The sequence below is a fragment of the Pelodiscus sinensis genome, chromosome 18 (assembly GCF_049634645.1).
Source record: "Pelodiscus sinensis isolate JC-2024 chromosome 18, ASM4963464v1, whole genome shotgun sequence".
NCBI lineage: Eukaryota > Metazoa > Chordata > Testudines > Trionychidae > Pelodiscus > Pelodiscus sinensis.
The window spans coordinates 19624052-19642891 of NC_134728.1; the positions used below are offsets into that span (position 1 = coordinate 19624052).

Below are 18840 nucleotides of genomic sequence, written 5' to 3' on the forward strand. Positions count from 1 at the left end.
TTTGTTAGTTTCAGACTGATCTTAAGTGGAACAAAAGGTAAATGATCCTGTTACTAAAAACAAACAAATACTTTAAAAAATAGCTAAAGCAACAGAATGTAAGTAACCGTGAGCAGGCAGAATCTGCCTGGTTTTTGACATAGCCTCAAGGATGCAGGTTGTCCACATTTTAATCATTATGTTATTACTAGCATATGATTTGGGTGTTTTCTAGTAACAAACCGTCATGCTATTTTCCTCTTCATTTATCATCATGGCTGTTCTGGCTATATAAGAAATATTGACCTTTTTAGAAAAGGATAATGCTGTTGTTATTCTGTGGCTTTCAAAGCAATTTATAAAATAATTGTCTCATGATTTGTCAATAGATTTCATTGTTGTGAATGAGTAGCCACATTCTGCATTATTTTAAAGGATTTTTTTTTTTGCTGTAATTATGATGTAACACATTTCTCCTCTAGAAAGTGAGGAAATTGAGCTGCTGGAATTGACCTTAATATCTTTCAAATGAGATGTAAGACCAAGGCTGTGACTCTTTCGCACATTTCAAAATCCCATTTAATCCCAAGAATAAGCAGGACTAGTGACCCAATGACCCTGTCAAAGCTTTCCTTCCTCCCACTTTAGTGCAGCATCCTGTTGCCTCCCCACATGTGATTGTTTTTTAGAGGTTCTGCTGGATTGCTATGCGTGTCCCAAGAAATAGTCCATGCTATGTTGCCAACTCTTGTTGTTTTATCACAAATCTTACAATATTTAATGTTTTTTTCCTTAGGCCTCAGTTCCTGTGTTCTTGTAACTGCATGAACATTTCAATTTTCATTTAAAAGCGTGTTTCTAGCTCAAAGTTTTAGAAAAACGTGGAAAATGTGAACCTTTATGAGCTTTTAAGCTCAAAAATAAAAATAAAAATAAATTATGCACGCCCAACTCTTGTTTGCAAGTCTCATGGTTTGGGGTTCTGAATGATGCTGTTTGAATACATCACATTGGTAATGCATTAGAAATTTTGGAATCAGACTGACTAAAGCTCATCCTCTTCTCTGGCTCTCTGTGGAACAAAGGTGATGAAGTAAACACTAAAGCAGGTCAAAACTTGAAAACAGTGTTTTTTCCATTTCTGATCATTTTCTGACAGTTAAATCATTTGCAGGTGGGTGGCCAGGTCAGGATCGGAAACAGCATTTATTTTTCAAGATGGATTCTGTGGGGTGGCAGCTTTGTCCTGTTCCGAGGCATTGGTTGCAAAGGAGTTTATCAGTCACTGAGGCCTGGTGTACACTACACAGTTAGGTTAATGTAAAGCAGCTTACATCAACCTAATTCTGTAAGTTTCTATATTACCATTTTGCTCCCACTGATTTAAATTGTCTACTACACCAACTTAATAATTCTACCTCCATGAAAAGCTCAATTTAGGTAGATATAGATATGATGCAATATCCGTGTAGACACTATGTTGTTTACATCACATTGGCTGTCCATCCCGTGTAGGCTGATAGCTGGAGCGCACCTCCCCTCCCCATTATGGGGCAGAGCAGGGAGCAAGAGTCAAAATGTGAAATAGGAGTCCCCATGTAACTTACAAGAATGTCCTGGAGCTGGGAGCCTAGCAGTACCAAAAATCTCACCTGCAGATGAGGTTTCCAGGGCTGCTGCCACTGTGGTGTGAAGAGTTTGTCAGCCTCCATAATCCTGGCTCCAACTGGGCACTTGCAGGCTGGCTGCAGTATTGAGGGCATCTACCAACTCCAGCTGTGAGCTCCACACCAGACCGATTGCTCTGCCTGCTACCTCTACAGTGGGTGAGTGGGATCTCCAGCTGGCAGTGCTCCCACAATGCCCCACTTTACTCATTGGAAGTACTCCTGGTAGGGATGCACACCACTGACGAAGGAGCATAGTGCGATGTGAAACATCATTTTAATTACAGTTATGGCTGTACATCAGCATAAAGTTGACTTAATTTTATAGGGCAGACAAGCCCTTAGCTAGTGCCAGAAAAGCTGATCCATCTTCTCCCTCACCTAACAAGGCTCTAGCTCTGTGGTGTCCAACCAGTTCTTATAGCAAACTGGTCACACTCGGCCAGTCAAATAGCCACATTGTTCCAGCCAACTAGTCACACTCAACCAGCCAAATAGCCACATGTGGATAGTGTGTTAGACACCGGGGCTCTAGATGAAGTACCTGGGACTCTCATTCAAGCAGGGCTGGTGCAACCAGGCACATCCCAGGACTATCAGCACCTGCTGCCAGAGCTGCCCTGTTGTGAAAAGCCCAGTTTTATCCAGCAGGCCACTTACAGCCTGGGCCCTTGCTGGACAGGAGTAGTCAAGCTACAGGTGGCCTTGCAGGTCTATAGGAAGAGCCCTTATGGTAAGAGGCCAGGTAAAGAAAAAAAAACCTGAGGAAGATACTCTAGCCCTTTAAATCCTTCTCTATGACATCACACGTGAAGTGACGTCCCCAAAGAAGCGCATGCGCAATGACTACGGACCTCAGTAGTACGTCACTTCCTCCGCCTAAACTGATTTGCTGCCCGTGGTGGCTGCCACTGTTTCGCTTTTATTGGAGCCAGGAGCATGCGGTTGCCTCGCTGGGGGGGAAGGGACAAGAGAGAGGGACGGAGGGCTGCCTTACAAGCTACAGCAGTGTTTCCCGAGAGCACCGCGCATGCGCCAAAGCCCTTCCGGGTCCTTGTGCTTCCCCTCTCGCTCCCACAGGGGTCACTTCCGGCTGCTTGAGGGAGGGCGGGGGTCTGTATCCGGGTCACCGGCGGCTTCCTGCAGGCGGGCGGCTGGCCGCGGGGCGCGCTACGGCTTCCCCTCGTTGCGAGCTGTGAGTGGGGAGGCCCCAGCGGGGGAGAGTTCCGGGTGCGGGGTGGGTCCCGCGGGTGCCTCCTGGTCGTAAGCCCTGCGGGTCCTTGTCGGGCCCCTCTCCGCCCGGCTCTCGTGCGCCTGCCGGTGCGGGGTGCCCGGCCTGCCCCGCTGCGGGCCCTGGGTTCGCTTTCCCTGGCTGGGGGAGGTTTGGGTAGCCCCGCCGAGCACAGGTGCGGAAGGGCCAGAGAGATCTCGGGCTCACATTGGCGTCCCCCGGCCCCTGGTAATGTACTCGGAGACTTCCTCCTCTTGGGGGGGGGGGGGCCGCTAGGCTGGGAGGAGATGCCTCTAAGGGTGCAAAATCTCAGCCCAGGGAATGATGCTGGAGCAGGTATGTCCCGTGTTGGGCAGGAGGTCAGACTAGGTGATCCCGGTGGTCCCTTCTGGCCACTGTGTGGCCTATGCAGAGAAGGATGGTCCATTGACTGTCCAATCCACAGCAAGTTTTGCATAGGGTCCTACGGGTGTAGTTACATTGCAGAAACAAATACCTGCCCTCCAGCTGTCTCTGGCCTATGCTGGGGCGCTAATGATAGTCATTTAGCTAGCTGCCCCTGCCGCTCTGAAATCATGGGAGTAGGAGAGAAACTTCAGAGTTTGAGTTCCAGATCAGTTAGGAACATTTGCATTGTTCCTTTTAGTCCCAGTTGACCCAAGCTATGAGGCTTCATGATGTGGTTGGTCAGGGTTGGCTTTTGTTTTCCTTCAGTGTAAATGGACTCTGAAGTTAGAGAGAGGATGGGAGCTCGTGCAGGTAACTGATGGACAGCAGTGATTTATAATAAAGTGTCTTGACTTTGTACCAGACACAGGAAGGTTCTGAGGCTGAATTAGCAGCAAAGTTGACTGACAAGTAGCACTGGAAGAATATTCCAGGAGAATGGTCTCTTTGAAAATGTAGAATTGTCAACATGTTAAAGGCAGTGCCAAGGAGAGAACCTAGCTTTTCTCAAACAGTATACCATGGAAACCAGATTGAGAAGGTTGCCAGGTTAGAGCAAGCTTTCACTGTATTAGGTATGGGTTTAGGCTTTCACTATATTACCTATAGGCTCTCAAACAGATTGAAAAGGGAATACCAGAGTAAGTTATTTTATAGGTTCAGATGAATTTTTTAAAATCTGCATGCTTGATGAGACCCTGGTGTGTGAGCCTCTCTAGCCCAAATTGTTATTCATAGAATCATAGAATCATAGAATAATAGGACTGGAAGGGACCTCGAGAGGTCATCGAGTCCAGCCCCCCGCCCTCAAGGCAGGATCAAGCTCCGTCTACACCATCCCTGACAGATGTCTATCTAACCTGTTCTTAAATATCTCCAGAGAGGGAGATTCCACCACCTCCCTTGGCAATTTATTCCAATATTTGACCACCCTGACAGTTAGGAATTTTTTCCTAATGTCCAATCTAAACCTCCCCTGCTGCACTTTAAGCCCATTACTCCTTGTCCTGTCCTCAGAAACCAAGAGGAACAAATTTTCGCCTTCCTCCTTGTGACACCCTTTTAGATATTTGAAAACCGCTATCATGTCCCCCCTTGGGCATGGAAGATGCCTGTGGGTTTGTGGTAAAATTATTGTGACAGTTCAGCCATATTTCATGTTGAGTTGCTCAGTGTAATAAAAGCTATGTTCTCACTGTCTGGGGCAAGGAATTCCACTTACTCAATAGTTCTTTGAATCAGAACTTTGTATTTTGAATGGTGCTAGCTTGAGTAGTTAATATGGCAAGAAATAGCAGGGGGATTTTCTTCTGCTGGTCTGGGGATTTTTCTTGTCATATGCTTTAGAAACCATTTTGAAGACCAATCTAAGATTGCGTGGGTTTTGCTTATTCTTACGGGGACAGAATTATTTGACTTCCCTATAGATTGCCTCTCAGAGCTGTCACGTTTTTTAGAAAAAGCAGTTGAATTTCAGTACAATCTTAATTCTGCTTTTTCTGCTGTAATCATTATTCTGAAGGTTGCACATTTTATCGTCTTATAAGTGTGTTGAATAGGTCAGCTAGCTTTCTTTAGTTTGCTGTTTTAAGAGTTTTAGTTCTTCTGAGATAACACAACACAAATTATGCAGTTTATAAGCAAACTGGTTTTGATTAAGGATGATAAATTAATGTCCTTTGCAGTTTTCTATCTTTTCATAAACTTAATCTATGATGCCTTATTATTAAAAAGCTCTTTCATGTTGCTAAGCATTGTCTTGTGTTCAATATGGTACTCCTTTGTGTTAGTGAACGAGATGTAAGCGAGTAGTTGATGACCAGATAAGCCTAAATTTATTGGGTAATTAAGTTGACTACTCGCTTCCTTTACCCCTGTGCTGCCTCTATATCAGAGGCAGCAAGGTGGGGGACGGGAGCTGGCTTAAAGGCTGGTTCCCCTCCAGCACCGTCTTCGCAGTGCCATCTCTCCTCCCCTCTCTTCCCCCCCCCCCCCCCCCCCGCCCATGCTGCTGCCTCTAGTGGAGGCAGTGGGGGTTATGGGAGGCTACCATGAAGCAGCCTCTGCCTGCAGTGGGCCCAGGCTCATCATGGGCAGAAATTGCTCTGGCTACAGGCCCTATCCGGGGTCACCCCTGTCCCCTGTGAACAGAGACTGCTCTAGCAGCAGCCTCTGTTTGTGGTGGTGGGGCTGGCCGCGGACAGGGGCTGCTGGACCCAGCCTGCGTTGGAACCGAGCAAGCCCAGCTTAGTCCCAGCTCACACCAGTCTGGGATTGCTGCGGCTCTGCATTTTAAACTTAGTAAGAGCTGCCTGACTCTTACTACATTTAAAATGCAGAGCCATAGTGGTCCAGGCTCTGTAGGACATACTTTTAAACTGCAGAGTTGCAGTGGGGGCTATAGGAGCCGGCCTGCCTCCTCCTACATTCAAACTGCAGAGCCTTATGAACTAATCATGTAGTCGATACATGATACAAATTGTATCGACTACACAATTAGTCAGTTACCTGCCTCTTAACATCCTTAGGTGAAAGTCTTAGAGACCAAAATCCTATTTCAGCCCTATACAGGTGATCGCATGAGTAGCAGCATGGTATAAGCTTTTCTTATGTCGGTATGGCTGTATTTCATCTCTATACCACACTAAATGTTTCTAGGGTTGAAAGGGCAGCTGAATCTAGGGCCCATTCATTTTTTTTCCATTTCTATGCTTGGACTTTGTGATGAGGGGAAGAACTATATTAATGGCATTCTTTATGTCCAGAAGGAGCTGGACTAAGAGCACAGCTTGTAGTATGTAGGTTACCACATGAGATGTTACAACTTTCTGGTTGAGCTGCAGGGAGAGGGTTCAATGTTACTCAAGCTTCTGAGCAGGAGTCATTACTAGGTCTATTTGTGCACTGAATTTCTTATCCAATACTGTAACCATGTATGGCATAGTAAACTGTTGCCATCTAACACCTGTTAGAACCTGCTTGCTGATTAGTGATGATGATTTTTTTCAAGAAGTTAAACTGTAGATGTGGAGAAGCAAAACAAGAGTTTTCTTAAGTTCTTGGTTTCTGACTAAGGCTTTGTCTACATTGGCACATTCGTTGTTAACATTTTTATTGCTCAAGGGTATGGAAAAAGAAACAACTCTGAACAAGGAAAGTTGTAATGATGTAAAGCACTTGTATAGACAATGCTTTAAGGAGAAACGCTCCCACCCCTTGGTGGTAGGGATATTAAATGGTGTTTAATCAGCTAATCAACTAGTTGATGGAATTAACTCTACTGAGGCTCTGCCTTTTAAATGTATTAAGAGCCCGGTGGCATTTAAAAAGCTCAAGTGCAACAGGAGGGTGGGGCGGGGGGTGAGAAGGGCTGAGCATGAGCCAGGAATCAGCTACGCCTCTGTCTCTTCTGCCCTCCAGCCGAGATGGTGCTGGGGAAGAGGGATGCTGCCTAGAGGTATTAAGGACTAGTCAGTCCCATCACCCTTGCTGCCTCTATCGGAGGTGGGAGGGGGGGTACTTCAAAGCGGCAGTGCCACGTGGAGCCCGAGATCAGCTGTGTGGTGCTGCCCCTTTGAAATGCCACTATGGTGTTTCAAAGCGGCAGCACAGCGTGGAGCCTGGGGTCAGCTAGGGCATTTCAAAGGGACAGCACTGCTCTATGGACTAATTGGTGCAAAAATGCATTGACTATTTGATTAGTGAATTACACACTACTTAACATCCTTATTACTGCCTCTCTTTGATAGGCAGCGAGGTGGGAGTGACTAGTTGATTAATCACTTACATCCCTCCTTGGTGGAAGTGGTTTTATTTTGTAAAAGAAGCTACACTGTGCACCTTACAGTGTTTCGGCTGCAGTGGCATACCAGTGCTGTTGTAAGGTGTGAAGAGTAGACAGTTTGATTTTCAGCCATGAGCTGGTGAACCCTGGCATGTCCACAAATGGCAAGTCATAGTAGGAGCTGGAGATGACTATGAATGTCACAGTTCATAAGATCTTTATGAAGGACTTACTTGTCTTTAGGGGACTTCCTCATCTGAATGCCCTATTCATGTATGATACAAGAGCTTTGTTACCATTATTGAAAATAGAGATGGAGGTTAAGATATCTAATCCAGCTCCATTCTAGTACAGATTTGTTCTCTCTTTAAGTCTACTATCCAGACTGGTTCAAAAGTCCCAGTTGATTAGAAACAATCAGAGCTCTTTTGCATAGCTTATGTATGTATTTATTTTGGTTGAGCAGTGGCATTCTGCTGCTTTTGCTCAGTTCTGTTTTATACAAATACAAAAATAGCTTTAGGGAAGGGACGTAAATCATCTTGTGGAGAAGACTGAAATGCATTTTTATTTATCTTCTTTGGGCTGAGATATAAGTTTAGGACTCCATAGTCCCTGTAATTCACAACATAACTCCTACAGATGTCAAGATGTCCTACTTGTGTGCAAACAACTTAGTTTGTTTGTTGCCTCTCTCATTGTTGTATTCAGCATCATGTGGTGAAATAATATTCTTGAATTTGGGACCACTGAAATTTCTCCCCTCTGTTTCTCTTCTTCATTAACTTCTTCCTGATGTATCTGCTGCAGTTCTCATTTTTGCCTCCTCCCTCTGGCTTCATTCCCATCTGCTAAAATGATCAGCAACTTAATAATTACTGATGGCATTTACATTGGATTAATGTGGGTTGGAGAGTTTACACTTTGAGTCATTGTTTCAGGCTGACTGCAGATTTAGAAAGACAACACTCCATTGACTTTCACTTGGTTCACAGTTGGGAGGCTTTCACAGTCATGAGTAGAAACAGTGTTCCCTATGAGTTTTTTCTGCTCCTGAGCATAATGAATTTAACCTTCATATTAGTGCGCGCGCACACAATTCATGTGGTGGCAGGGGAGCCAAGGGGTTCTTGAGTGTGGGAGGAGGCTCAGGGCTAGGGCAGAGAGTTGGGGTGTAGGCATGGGTTCTAGGGTGGGACTGGGAATGAGGGGTTTAGGGAGGAGCTTTGGGCTGGTGGTTGGCATGCAGGAGGGAGTACAGGCCAGGGATGTGAAAGACTAGTAGACTATCCAATAAGCAAAAGTTTATTGGATAGTTGATACTAGTTGCTCCCCCCCCTTGCTGCCTCTATCAGAAAGAGGCAGCAAGGGGGCAGGGAGAGGAGGGGAGGCTTCAGAACAGCAGTGCTGCGTATAGCCATGGTAGAACCAGGGTCAGCAGGGGAGTCCCCAGCTGGCTTCTGGCTCCACACATTGCTGCTGCTTTGAAATGCCACAGGAAGCCAGGGAACTCAGTCACCTGCTGGCCCAGTGCTCTCAGCATGGCTTTCACCTTTGAAGTGTAGCAACAGCCTTGGGGCTCCCTTATAGGCTAATCAAATAGTCCATGCAAATTGCATCAACTGTTCAATTAGGCTATTAATCTAAATTTAGCATCCCTAGTTCAGGCTCTGGGCTAGGAGTGTGAGCTTTGGGATGAGGCTAGGAAAGAGGGCTTTGAATTACAGGCGTGTGCGTAGGGCTGGGGGGGAGGTCTAAGGTGCAGTTGGGGCTTGAGTTTGCCTGATCAGTTCCCTGTTGGGGATGGTGGAAAGGGGCTCCCCTCTGCTAGCCCTGACAGCTTCAAGGTTTGGGGAGAGGGATCTCTCCCTGTTGCTGCCCTGAGCCACTGCCTGGGGTTAATGGTAAATTGCACAGCCACCCAGCTTAGGGGAAACAGAGTAGAAGCATACTGGATTGAAAAATGAGAATTTGTATTCTGTATTATTTAGATGACATCTCCGTAGCATTTGGAAGTCAATGTAAAGGGATTGACTGTGCTGGAGACATCAAGTCACTGAAGTAGAAACACAAACATCAATGCACCTATTAAAAACTAGGAATGTTAAGTCAGTTAAATAGGCAATCGTTTAACCACTGAAAACCTCAGTGGTTACAGTTACATACTGTGGGCTCTGCAGCAAAATCTCTCGCAGAGCGGGGCTGCCAGCACCTGCCAGCCTGGCTTCCAGAGAGGTGGCTTTGCTGTGGCAAGGAAGCTGCCTCCCTGGGAACAGAGCAGGCAACCCTTGACTGCCTGGTTCCCGGGAGAGGAGGCTTTGTTCCAGCAGTGAAGCCTCCTCTCTGGGAGCTGGCTGAGCATAACAGACACCATTGAGCCATATGCATCAGCTTATTGGTTAAAGAATTAGCTGGTTACACTCTGGCCAGGTCTACACCAGGGTTAAGATACAGGTTAAGTAACTCCAGTTACATAAAATATGTAGCTGGAGTTGGTTTACCTTAAGCTGAGCTTAGTGCAGTCTTCATAGAGGGACGCTGATGGGAGCAAATGCTCTCGTCAGCTTCCCTTACTCCTTGTAACTGCAAGGAGTACCAGTACCAACAGATGCCACCCTCAGCATCTGATTTAGTGGGTCTTAACTAGACCTGCTAAATTGAACACCAGAAGATCAGTCTCCGGTATAGGGATCTAATAGTGCAGTCAGTTAACAGATAAGCAAAAGCTAACACTATAGACTACATGCATTTCCCTCCCCCTTCCTCCGCCAGTAAACTTTTTAGCAGGCTGGCCAGCAGCCTGGTTCAGTTCTGGCTCAGACCCCCTTAGACACGGGCTGCTGTCACCCACACTGCTGCCTCTTTATTAGAGGTAGCAGCACAGGGGACAGGCAGCTGATTTGCGAGGGGAGAAGCATCAGTGTGGAGTGGCAGGCAGCTCCTTGAGTGAGGCCAGAGCACACTAGCTGCCATCCCCAGAGACTATAGTCGACTAACTGATAAGAATTCATGAGGTTACTTGACTATTCAATTAATCGATATTTAACATCCCTACTCAGGTGCAGTAAGTGAAGACATGGTTATACATCCCTAGTGAAAAACAAATGTATTAAAGGGTTTTGTACTACACCTGCCTAATAGTCCAAGTAGAAAGTACTAGCTGTTGGAAGTAGGGACACGAGCCTTTTGATGTTTTAGATTGAAACTGGCAGTTACCGTGGCTGTGTCAGTTGCTGCTCTCTGCCTCCTGTCCAGTTGCATGTGCACTCTTCCACAGAAATGAGATGAGTGTCCAGCAGCCTCACCTTTTGGGCAAGTTAGTGTATGCACATCTGGGTAGGCTATTAGTAGCGCACAGACACACAGAGAAGGATGGAAAGACTAAAATGCTGGACTGTCCAGTCTATGCAGTGGTAGGGAATTATAGCAGAAGTCCTGAGTTAAGTAGAAAGGACCCTTTTGGAGCAGTTCATGTTGATATGTTTTTCTGAGGAAAACAAACTAAGATAACTATAATCAGAGATTTTATTACTCCTCATGCAACTTAACTCCGTCCCCAGAACTATATAAATAGGTAACTTATTTTTTCATGGCACCCATCTTCACTTTTAGTCATCAAATCTTTCTACTCCTAGGGACCCAAAAGCATTTCTGCTCTCTTTAGGCTCATGCGTACCTGATTTCTTTGGGGCTAGGACTGTCTTCACTCAAATCAAGATGGGACTTGGAAAATTGTTGTTGTGCACCCATTGCTGGAATTTATCTCCCAAATACTTACATTAGTCTCTAGCTTGGTTTTGTTCTTGGATGCAGTCAAGGAGCGGTGTATATAATGGCTGTGAAATGCTCTCCTTGGGGCACCAAGAGACCAGTACACCTATTACATGGCTACAGAGACCTGAAGGGTTTGTGGTTGGGAGCCACTGCTCTGTGCACTTTCATAGTCTCCTTTGGATATGTGGAAATTACAGGTATGCTGGAGGAGTTCTGCTGTAAACTTTGTTTTTCTTTTTATTTCAGAAAAATTACAATTACTGAAAACTTGTAAAAGACTCACTAATCTGCCTGTTGCAGAATAACCATGGAAGAAACAAGGTAGCCACCCAAAAGTGACCCAAAGTCCTATTTCAATGGATACGAAATATAAAGAAGATTTATTTAGGAAATATGTACACTTCCATGAATCCAAACTGAATGCTTCTGACAACAAACAGCGTCCTGTTAATGATGAGTATTTGCGAGCGGCAGCATCAGCTTTACTTTGCCTTCCCAAGATTGATCCCTTTTATAGATTCCGGTTGATTAAATTTTATGAGATGGTTGAAAATTCCCTAAGATCCCTGAAATCCTCCAATTTACGTTCTCTCCATAATGCATTCACTTTGCTGGAGGTAGTAGGTGTTAATCTCTTTCTTTACCCTTGGAAGAAGGAATTCAAAACTATAAAGGTAAGAAGTCTCACATATAGTGGTAATGTATTAGAATGATTGTCTGTAGTTTCATCTAATGTTATTCTTGAGTATTTTTTGCAATAGTGAAAGGTGACAGTTCTGGAGTCTGAAGTCCTCTGTATCCATAGAACAGTTACAACTCAGGAAGAATCAGTGCAAAGATTCTCTCCCCCATTGACTATTGTTGTATCCTGACCTTGGTGGTGAGAGAACATCACGAGGGTGAATGGATAGTTGACTTCTAAAGTTCACTCAAATATTTGCCCTTTCTGCCAGAACTCCAGTTGATTTAGCACTAACTGTAATGTGCACTGTTTTGTGAAGTGGACACTTGTTTACTGGAGACTGGATTGGGATCCTCAACTCATTTCACACTGGCAAGCAAACTTCTTTAGTTTTCTTTAGGAACTTTTCTTTGTTCGTGATCACATGGAGCCTTAATTTTCAGTATCCTTTCAAATGCCTTACCTGTGTCAGGATCTTAGCTTGAAAATTATAGTGTTTTAAAAGCCTAATGTAATTTTCATCCTCTGTGCTATTTGTTTAATACTTGCATATATCTCATTTAAGACCATGGAAACAGACTAGGTGGCTTCACTTCTGCTGCGAGTTTTGAGTCTATCTTGTCTTTGAGTTCTCATTTATAGTAGTTCAAAGCTATAGTGTTTGCGTTGTAAACACTGCATGTGAAATTTTAAATCCAGACAAGTTGTTTTTAAAAGCTTACATGTAAGCACTTCTAATATAGCTTTACAAAGCATTTTTCTAGACATTAAACTATTTGACAGTATCCTTTTTAAAAAATTGCACTGTGCATTTAGTAGTTTGTCTCATCTCAGAGGGCAAGGTGGGGAGGGCGGGGGCGGGGCTGGGGATATTCCAGACGAGTAGAATCTCCATATGTCAACTTCCTCACTGCAATAAGTCCTGAAAGGTTGGAATAGTCTAGATCTTACAAGTGTCCTAGACAGGGATGTAATATTATATACTTGGGTCCTATATGATCATTTTTACCACTATGTTCAAGATTGACAGAACCAAATATTTCCACTTATGACCCATTCTAGGATTTGAAATCCAGTCAGATAGCATCTCAGTTGTGTTGCATCACAAGGGATTTGTGTTATGGATCCATATGTTTCCTCATCCCCCACAAACCTCTCTTTACTGTAGACTCTTGACATATAAAACATGACTAAGTCTTAAGAAAATTTAGAAAATAAATTTACTTTCCAAATCAAACAGTCTTCATGCTCTTTGGAGTCAGTTTTGTCAACACTATTGAAGGCTTTCTGTCCTTTATTATTAGCACGCGAAACACCTTTTATCTGGGAGACTTTGCAAATGCAAGTAATAAATGTTATGTCCATTACAGATAGGGGAATGGAAGCACAGATTATTTCAAGGCTTTGTGGCTGTAGAATTTGCTACAAAATCCATCTCTTCCTGCAGAGTTGTGCTCCAAATATGTTAAAATGTTCCACCCACTTAGTGTGAATAAAACCTTTGAAATGTGAACAGCATAAACCAGTGCAGCACCCCCTTCAGTCATCAAACCATCTGAAATATTTGCCGAGATTTCAACTATCATCATCCATTTCAGTACATATAACACTGAAGTCAGATAAGATTTAAATGTCAACCGTAACTATTTCAGTGACTGCTGTAGTGGAAACATTCAGTTAATTTTATGATTCCCACGTTCCCAATACAGTTAGTTTTCCAGATTCCTAAATTCCCCTACCCACTCCTGAAACCTCCATTCCCCTCCCCCTATACCTTGTACAGTGTAGTTGTCTTGTAAATTCCATTTCTGGTATGTTACAATTTAATACTTAGGGGATGCATAAAAACAAAATTTAATAAGTGGCATTAAATGCTGATCATATTGCCTTCAAATTTAAGCAAAACCTTCCTTTTTGGATTATCTGATGCAAATTTAGTCTCAGACAGGAGTGCTACAAAATTTGGGTTTGACTTTCATGGACTATATGTACTCTTTGGCCATAGATTGATTAGCTAGGACTAACAAGGTACCTATATTGTACCCATCACTTAATGTCTAAGCATCTAGTTTCCCCACTGAACCTAACTGTCCTTTTTTTTTCTCCTTCCAGACCTACACGGGACCTTTTGTCTATTATGTAAAATCCACACTACCTGAGGAGGATGTAAGACAGATTCTGAACTACATGGGGTATGTCCAAGAACTGGGAACCATGTATAAGCTCAAAGAGCTGGTTGATGCCATCCAAGTCAAAATGGTTTCATTTGAACTCTTTTTGGCAAAAATAGAGTGCGAACAACTGCTTGAAATTCATTTGCAAGTGAAGGATAAAGGTTATTCGGAGCTTGATGTTGTAAATGAGCGAAAAAATAGCAATGAAGATGTTAGAGGCTGCTCAGAAGCTATGAAACGGCGCACAGAATGCAAAGAAAACTTGAACACTTCTATGGCACGCATGGTTCTTCAGAAATCTGCTAGTGAAAGAGCCTCTAAAGATTACTTCAAGCCAAAAGTAAGCAAGCCTTCTAAATCCGTCGACACATATGACAGCTATTGGGAAAACAAGAAACCACCATTGATGACTACATTGAGTCTCAGAAAAGAACCAATTTTGGTTGATACAGAAGATGACATTAAAGATGAAATAATACGTCCATCACCATCTCTTCTTACGATATCAAGTTCTCCACATGGGTGTTCAGATGAATTTTTGCCAGTTCCATCCCATCCCAATGGCATGTTAAGAACAACTGTCCCCCACAACTCCTATTTTTCCACTCCAGAAGACTTAGATTTGTATACTGATCCTGATTCTAGAAGTATGGTACATTTTAAAAGACAAGAAGCTGGTAAACCTGATGTATGGCTAATAAGAAATGATGCCAATCCCATTTACCACAAACGTACACATCTAGCCAAAGAGACAACTTCCCTCAAGTGCCAGAATTGTGGCATATCTTGTGGCTCTTCTGTTTGCCAAAAGTGTGACAATCTGCTCATCTATAGGCAGGAATATCCAGCAGTGAAACAGAGCAGTTATTCAATTAAAACCATTCCAAATGAAGGCTTGTCTCCTGGATCTGCATTGAGAGAGAAATCTCAGTATGCATTTCAGAGTCAAGAAAGAGCTGCTCAACTCAGTTCAAAATCCAAGCCTTCAGGCACCCTGCGATGTGGCTTCTGTAATCGATCTGGAGCTGCAAACACATGCACGTTCTGTTCAAAAGTCTCATGTGATGTTTGCCTCAATGCTTACTATTATGATCCCTGCTGTAGAAAGAGTGAGCTCCACAGATTCCTGCCTAACAATCAATTAAACTATAAATCAACCCACCTGCCACACCTTGTTTATAGATAGACTTGAAATTGTGTGTTTGAGTGGGGGGGGAAACAAGGGCTAAAACACATGGAATTTTCTGATTTCACTGGTAACAAATGATACTGACCTCTTTATATATAAGTGTAAAAAAAACAGCTATGTCCAGTATTTGGAAATACATTTCAGTGACTAGGTGCCAGTTTCAGTTGTAGTGGCTTCACAAATGCTGCATACACATTAGAGTTCATGCTGCTACCATTTAGATGATTCTTATCCAATAACTTCTTTTCAATTTAGATGTAGGAGAAAAGCACACTTTCCTTTAAAACTTGGCAGCTGTTGCACTTTGACACCACACCTTTGTTATTACATGGCAGTTATTGCCTCACCCAAATAAAACTTCATAAGAATATAAAATCAAAATTCAGAGCAGCGTTTTCAGTGTATTGTGAACTCACTGTCTGTTTTGATAAAGTAACTTTAAAACATTTTCAGGAAGTATTTGTGAATTACTTGGTTGCCAAAAAGGACTCATTTATGAAGAGTTTGGCTGCATTTCCTGAGCTCTAAAATGTAAACACCAGGACATCTTCCCTTCATGTTTCTTCCTTCTCCTTTCCATCCCTCGATGTTTATCTCAAGCTTATACAATCTGAATTTGAAGAGAGTTCTTGCTTTATTTTCTAGTGTTGCCAATATCATCCTGCTGGTTTTTACTGTGTGATTTTTAAAAGGTGAATCTCTATACATGTCACTTAAATTATGCCTGGAGTGTTGTCTTTCCAATTGAGTTTTGATTTTATTCATCTTCTGTTGTACATGTGTTCAATCCCATTCTTTGTACTGTATATAGGTGATTTGGAAACAGTTTATTTTTTAATAAATATATTAAATATGTTGAATTCTAAAGGTGGTAAAATCATTATGTAACTATGAAGCCTCTCTGGGTTACTTGTTCAGATTACTTTCCTTTGTTTTTTCACTTGTACTGTATTTCATGGTTTACTATAGTCACTGTGGCAGACTGATATTATTGGCTCAGTTTTTCTTTGCTTCTTTCTTTAAAGAACCCAAAGTTCTCAGTCAGGAGAGACCCCTGCTAAATTAACTGGAGTCTTACCTGAGTAAGGACTGTAGGATTTTGGGCTTAAGGGCACATTTTCTTCCCTTATGCTTACGGGAACTGTGTGTGCATGGATGATACACCTGCATCTAATTCCACTACAAAGTCTATAGCATAGCTCAGTGGCTAAGGCAGTGATCTGATTAAAATTCAGAGAGCTTGTATGACTCCCATTGGAGTAAATCCATCAGTTGTAGATGTGAATCAGGCAGTAGAACTTACTATTTATTTGTATGACTATCGTGCCTAGGAGCCCTAGTCCTAGATTAGGATTCCCTTGTGCTGTGTGCTGTACAGTTTGGCTCACAGGCCACGTAATAAATTTAAATTACACTTTCCATGGACTGACTTGAGTCTATGGGAAAATAAAATCTACAAGAGCCCCCTTTTATTTAGTTAGGGTTGTCTTTTTTTTAAACAGACAAGCTAGTTTGACAAAATATTAGAAAATTCAGAAAATCAAACATTTCAGATATCTAAAGAGATTAAGTGTAAATTAATCCACTATGCACTAAAATAATGGTTTTGATCAGTTTGATTCTAGAGGTTTTTTCCCCAAATGTCCATTGACACTGTGTGGAAAAACATGCATGAATGATTAATCACCAAATTTTTCTTATTGTTTTGGTTGGAGGGGAATTAGGCTAATATTGTAAACTTACTAAAATATTTTAGCCATAAGTGTGTCGATGTAGAAAGAAAAAGGTGAACCTGGTTTTATAGAAGGCTGAGAGAGCAGGCTGCTTTATGGCTTGCATGAAGAAATAAAGTAAATGGCATGTGGTTAGCTATCAGACAAATCAGTGGTTTAAGTGGGTACTATCTTGCTGACTTTGAAGGCTATGGAAAGGGTTCCCAAACTTTCTGTTGGCATAACTCTGTTTTAATGAATTATTTCCTGCCGGGACTCCAGATAGCATAGAGGATGCCATTTTGTAGAGCAACATGACATCCTCCATGCATTGTGACTGCCTGCACTGTACATGCAAGGTCATGCTGCATGGAGCAAAACGGAGTCCTCTGTGACCCCATATGCTGATGGTGCATTGTAACCCACTGTTTGGGAACCTTTGGGCTAGGCTTATATGAATGATAAGATTTTGAAAATCTGAATGGCTTTATAAATACGTATATATAATATATAAAATAGAACAATGTAGATACCTAATGTATATAATGCAGAATTTAAAACAATTTTACTACTAAAATACAGTCTAAGGGTGGCTCTCATTTTGGTAGTTATTTTTTCTGTTGATCTTTCTGAAGTGTCACACCTGTTCTGGCTGCTATACAATGTACCTTCTAGTTCACTAGTTCAACTTCCATAGTGCTACTTTCACTACAGTAATTAACTAAAACTGTGATGCCACGTAACTTATACAGTGAACATAGCAGGGACTACGTTATTTGCTTTAAAAAGGTAAAAGTCCTGTGTATATATCTGTCATTGAATACTGTAGTACAAAACTGTGTTGAATTGCAAGTAATACCATGCTCTATTTTCTGTGTATCTTACTGTATGAGGTTGCTGTGATTGAGACAGTAAAATATATGCTAACTTACAATGCAGGTGTTTTGCATCTGATTTCTGTTAAAACATCTGAATGTATGTATTGGAGCCTTTTCTAAAATGCCTCAGTCTTTACGGAAGGTGGGAGGGGAAAGTTGAGTGGATTTAGATGTCTCACATGCACACTTTGCACAAAAGTTTCTCATTTGGGCACTGAATGATATTCAGGAAATGGAGACTATTTCTCAGTAAATGTAGATTGAAGTTTTTTTTAAGCCTGGCAGCATGACATTGATTGGCTCATAATGTGAGTGTGATATTGCTTTCTAAGACTACCTGAGGTATATAGAACAGATATGCTTGGTGTGAGATCTTCCTTTAGTTTACTACTTAGACTTAACTGACTTCATTATTACAAGGACATATGTGCTTCTTTTAAAATCAGCTTCCTGATGTCCATATGTATGCTATAGCTTTTGAGTAAAATATGTGGAACTATTCACATGCTTTTTTTGGCAGTTGAGTTGAGATTTTTGGAAGATAGTTTTATCTTGCATATTCCAAACTAGACTGACATTGGATTTGCATATGTTTTAGAACTATTATGTGAGAGTCTTAAACCAGTAGAGGGCCAGTCCTACATGCAAATGATTTGAAAAATCTAGAGTTCCAGTTGCATGTTTGGGAGGATCAGGCACAAGAAGTGTAACAAACATTCTTGCAATGGCTCTCATCCTAGACTTATGTGCTTGTGGAGCTAATGTATTTCTAGTGCATAGAAAAAAACCCCAACCCATGTGGCTTTCTTGCTGCCTGACTTCTGGTTATGGTTCACTTTATTTTGCTCCCTCCTTTGCCTTAATAAAAGTTGACACATTGTCAAGTAGTTTAGACTGACAGTTTGCACTTTAAGCATATTCTATGGAGTAGGGATGTTAAATTTCAATTAATCATCTGAGTATGATGGAATTTCCATTAACTAGTCGATGGGGAGGAGGTGCTCTCTTGTATATTTCATAGGGACAGAGGCAGCAGGTTTCCGCTGCCTCTCTGCCTTTGAAATACAAGAGCCGCAGCAGCTCCTGTCCATTTCAAAGGGATAGAGGTAGCAGGTACCCGCATCAGCAGGGAGCTAAACAGTCCCTGGGTTTCTCTCTGTGCCTCTTCTTTTGAAATGTACAAGAACTGCAGGCGGCTCTTGTACATTCCAAAGGGAAAGAAGCAGCAGAGGGACAGGCGTGAGTAGGACTGTTTCAATCCCTGCTCGCATGGTTTCCCTGCTGCTCCCTACCTCTACTTGCTCCCTGAGGAGTGTTGGGGAG

At 42.5% G+C, this 18840-nt stretch overlaps 1 protein-coding gene across 2 annotated transcripts; it reads left to right on the forward strand.

Annotated features, from left to right (window-relative positions):
• Positions 1–1515: 1515 nt before the first annotated feature.
• SPATA2 (spermatogenesis associated 2) lies at positions 1516–17577 on the forward strand. Of its 2 annotated transcripts, none has more exons than XM_075901220.1 (3): positions 1516–1805; positions 11129–11556; positions 13677–17577. In XM_075901220.1, the coding sequence occupies exons 2-3, from the start codon at positions 11239–11241 to the stop codon at positions 14922–14924; spliced, it is 1566 nt and encodes a 521-aa protein (XP_075757335.1). In that variant the 5' UTR covers positions 1516–1805; positions 11129–11238; the 3' UTR covers positions 14925–17577. The 2 variants fall into 2 exon arrangements, with proteins under 2 accessions (XP_075757335.1, XP_075757334.1); XM_075901219.1 differs by lacking the exon at positions 1516–1805 and adding an exon at positions 2515–2841.
• Positions 17578–18840: the final 1263 nt, after the last annotated feature.

Coding starts and splice junctions, on each gene's coding strand:
- SPATA2 (XM_075901220.1), top strand. CDS start 11,239: ATGGATACGAAATATAAAGAAGATTTATTTAGGAAATATGTACACTTC. Junction 11,557..13,676: donor AGGAATTCAAAACTATAAAG/GTAAGAAGTCTC, acceptor TTCTCCTTCCAG/ACCTACACGGGACCTTTTGT.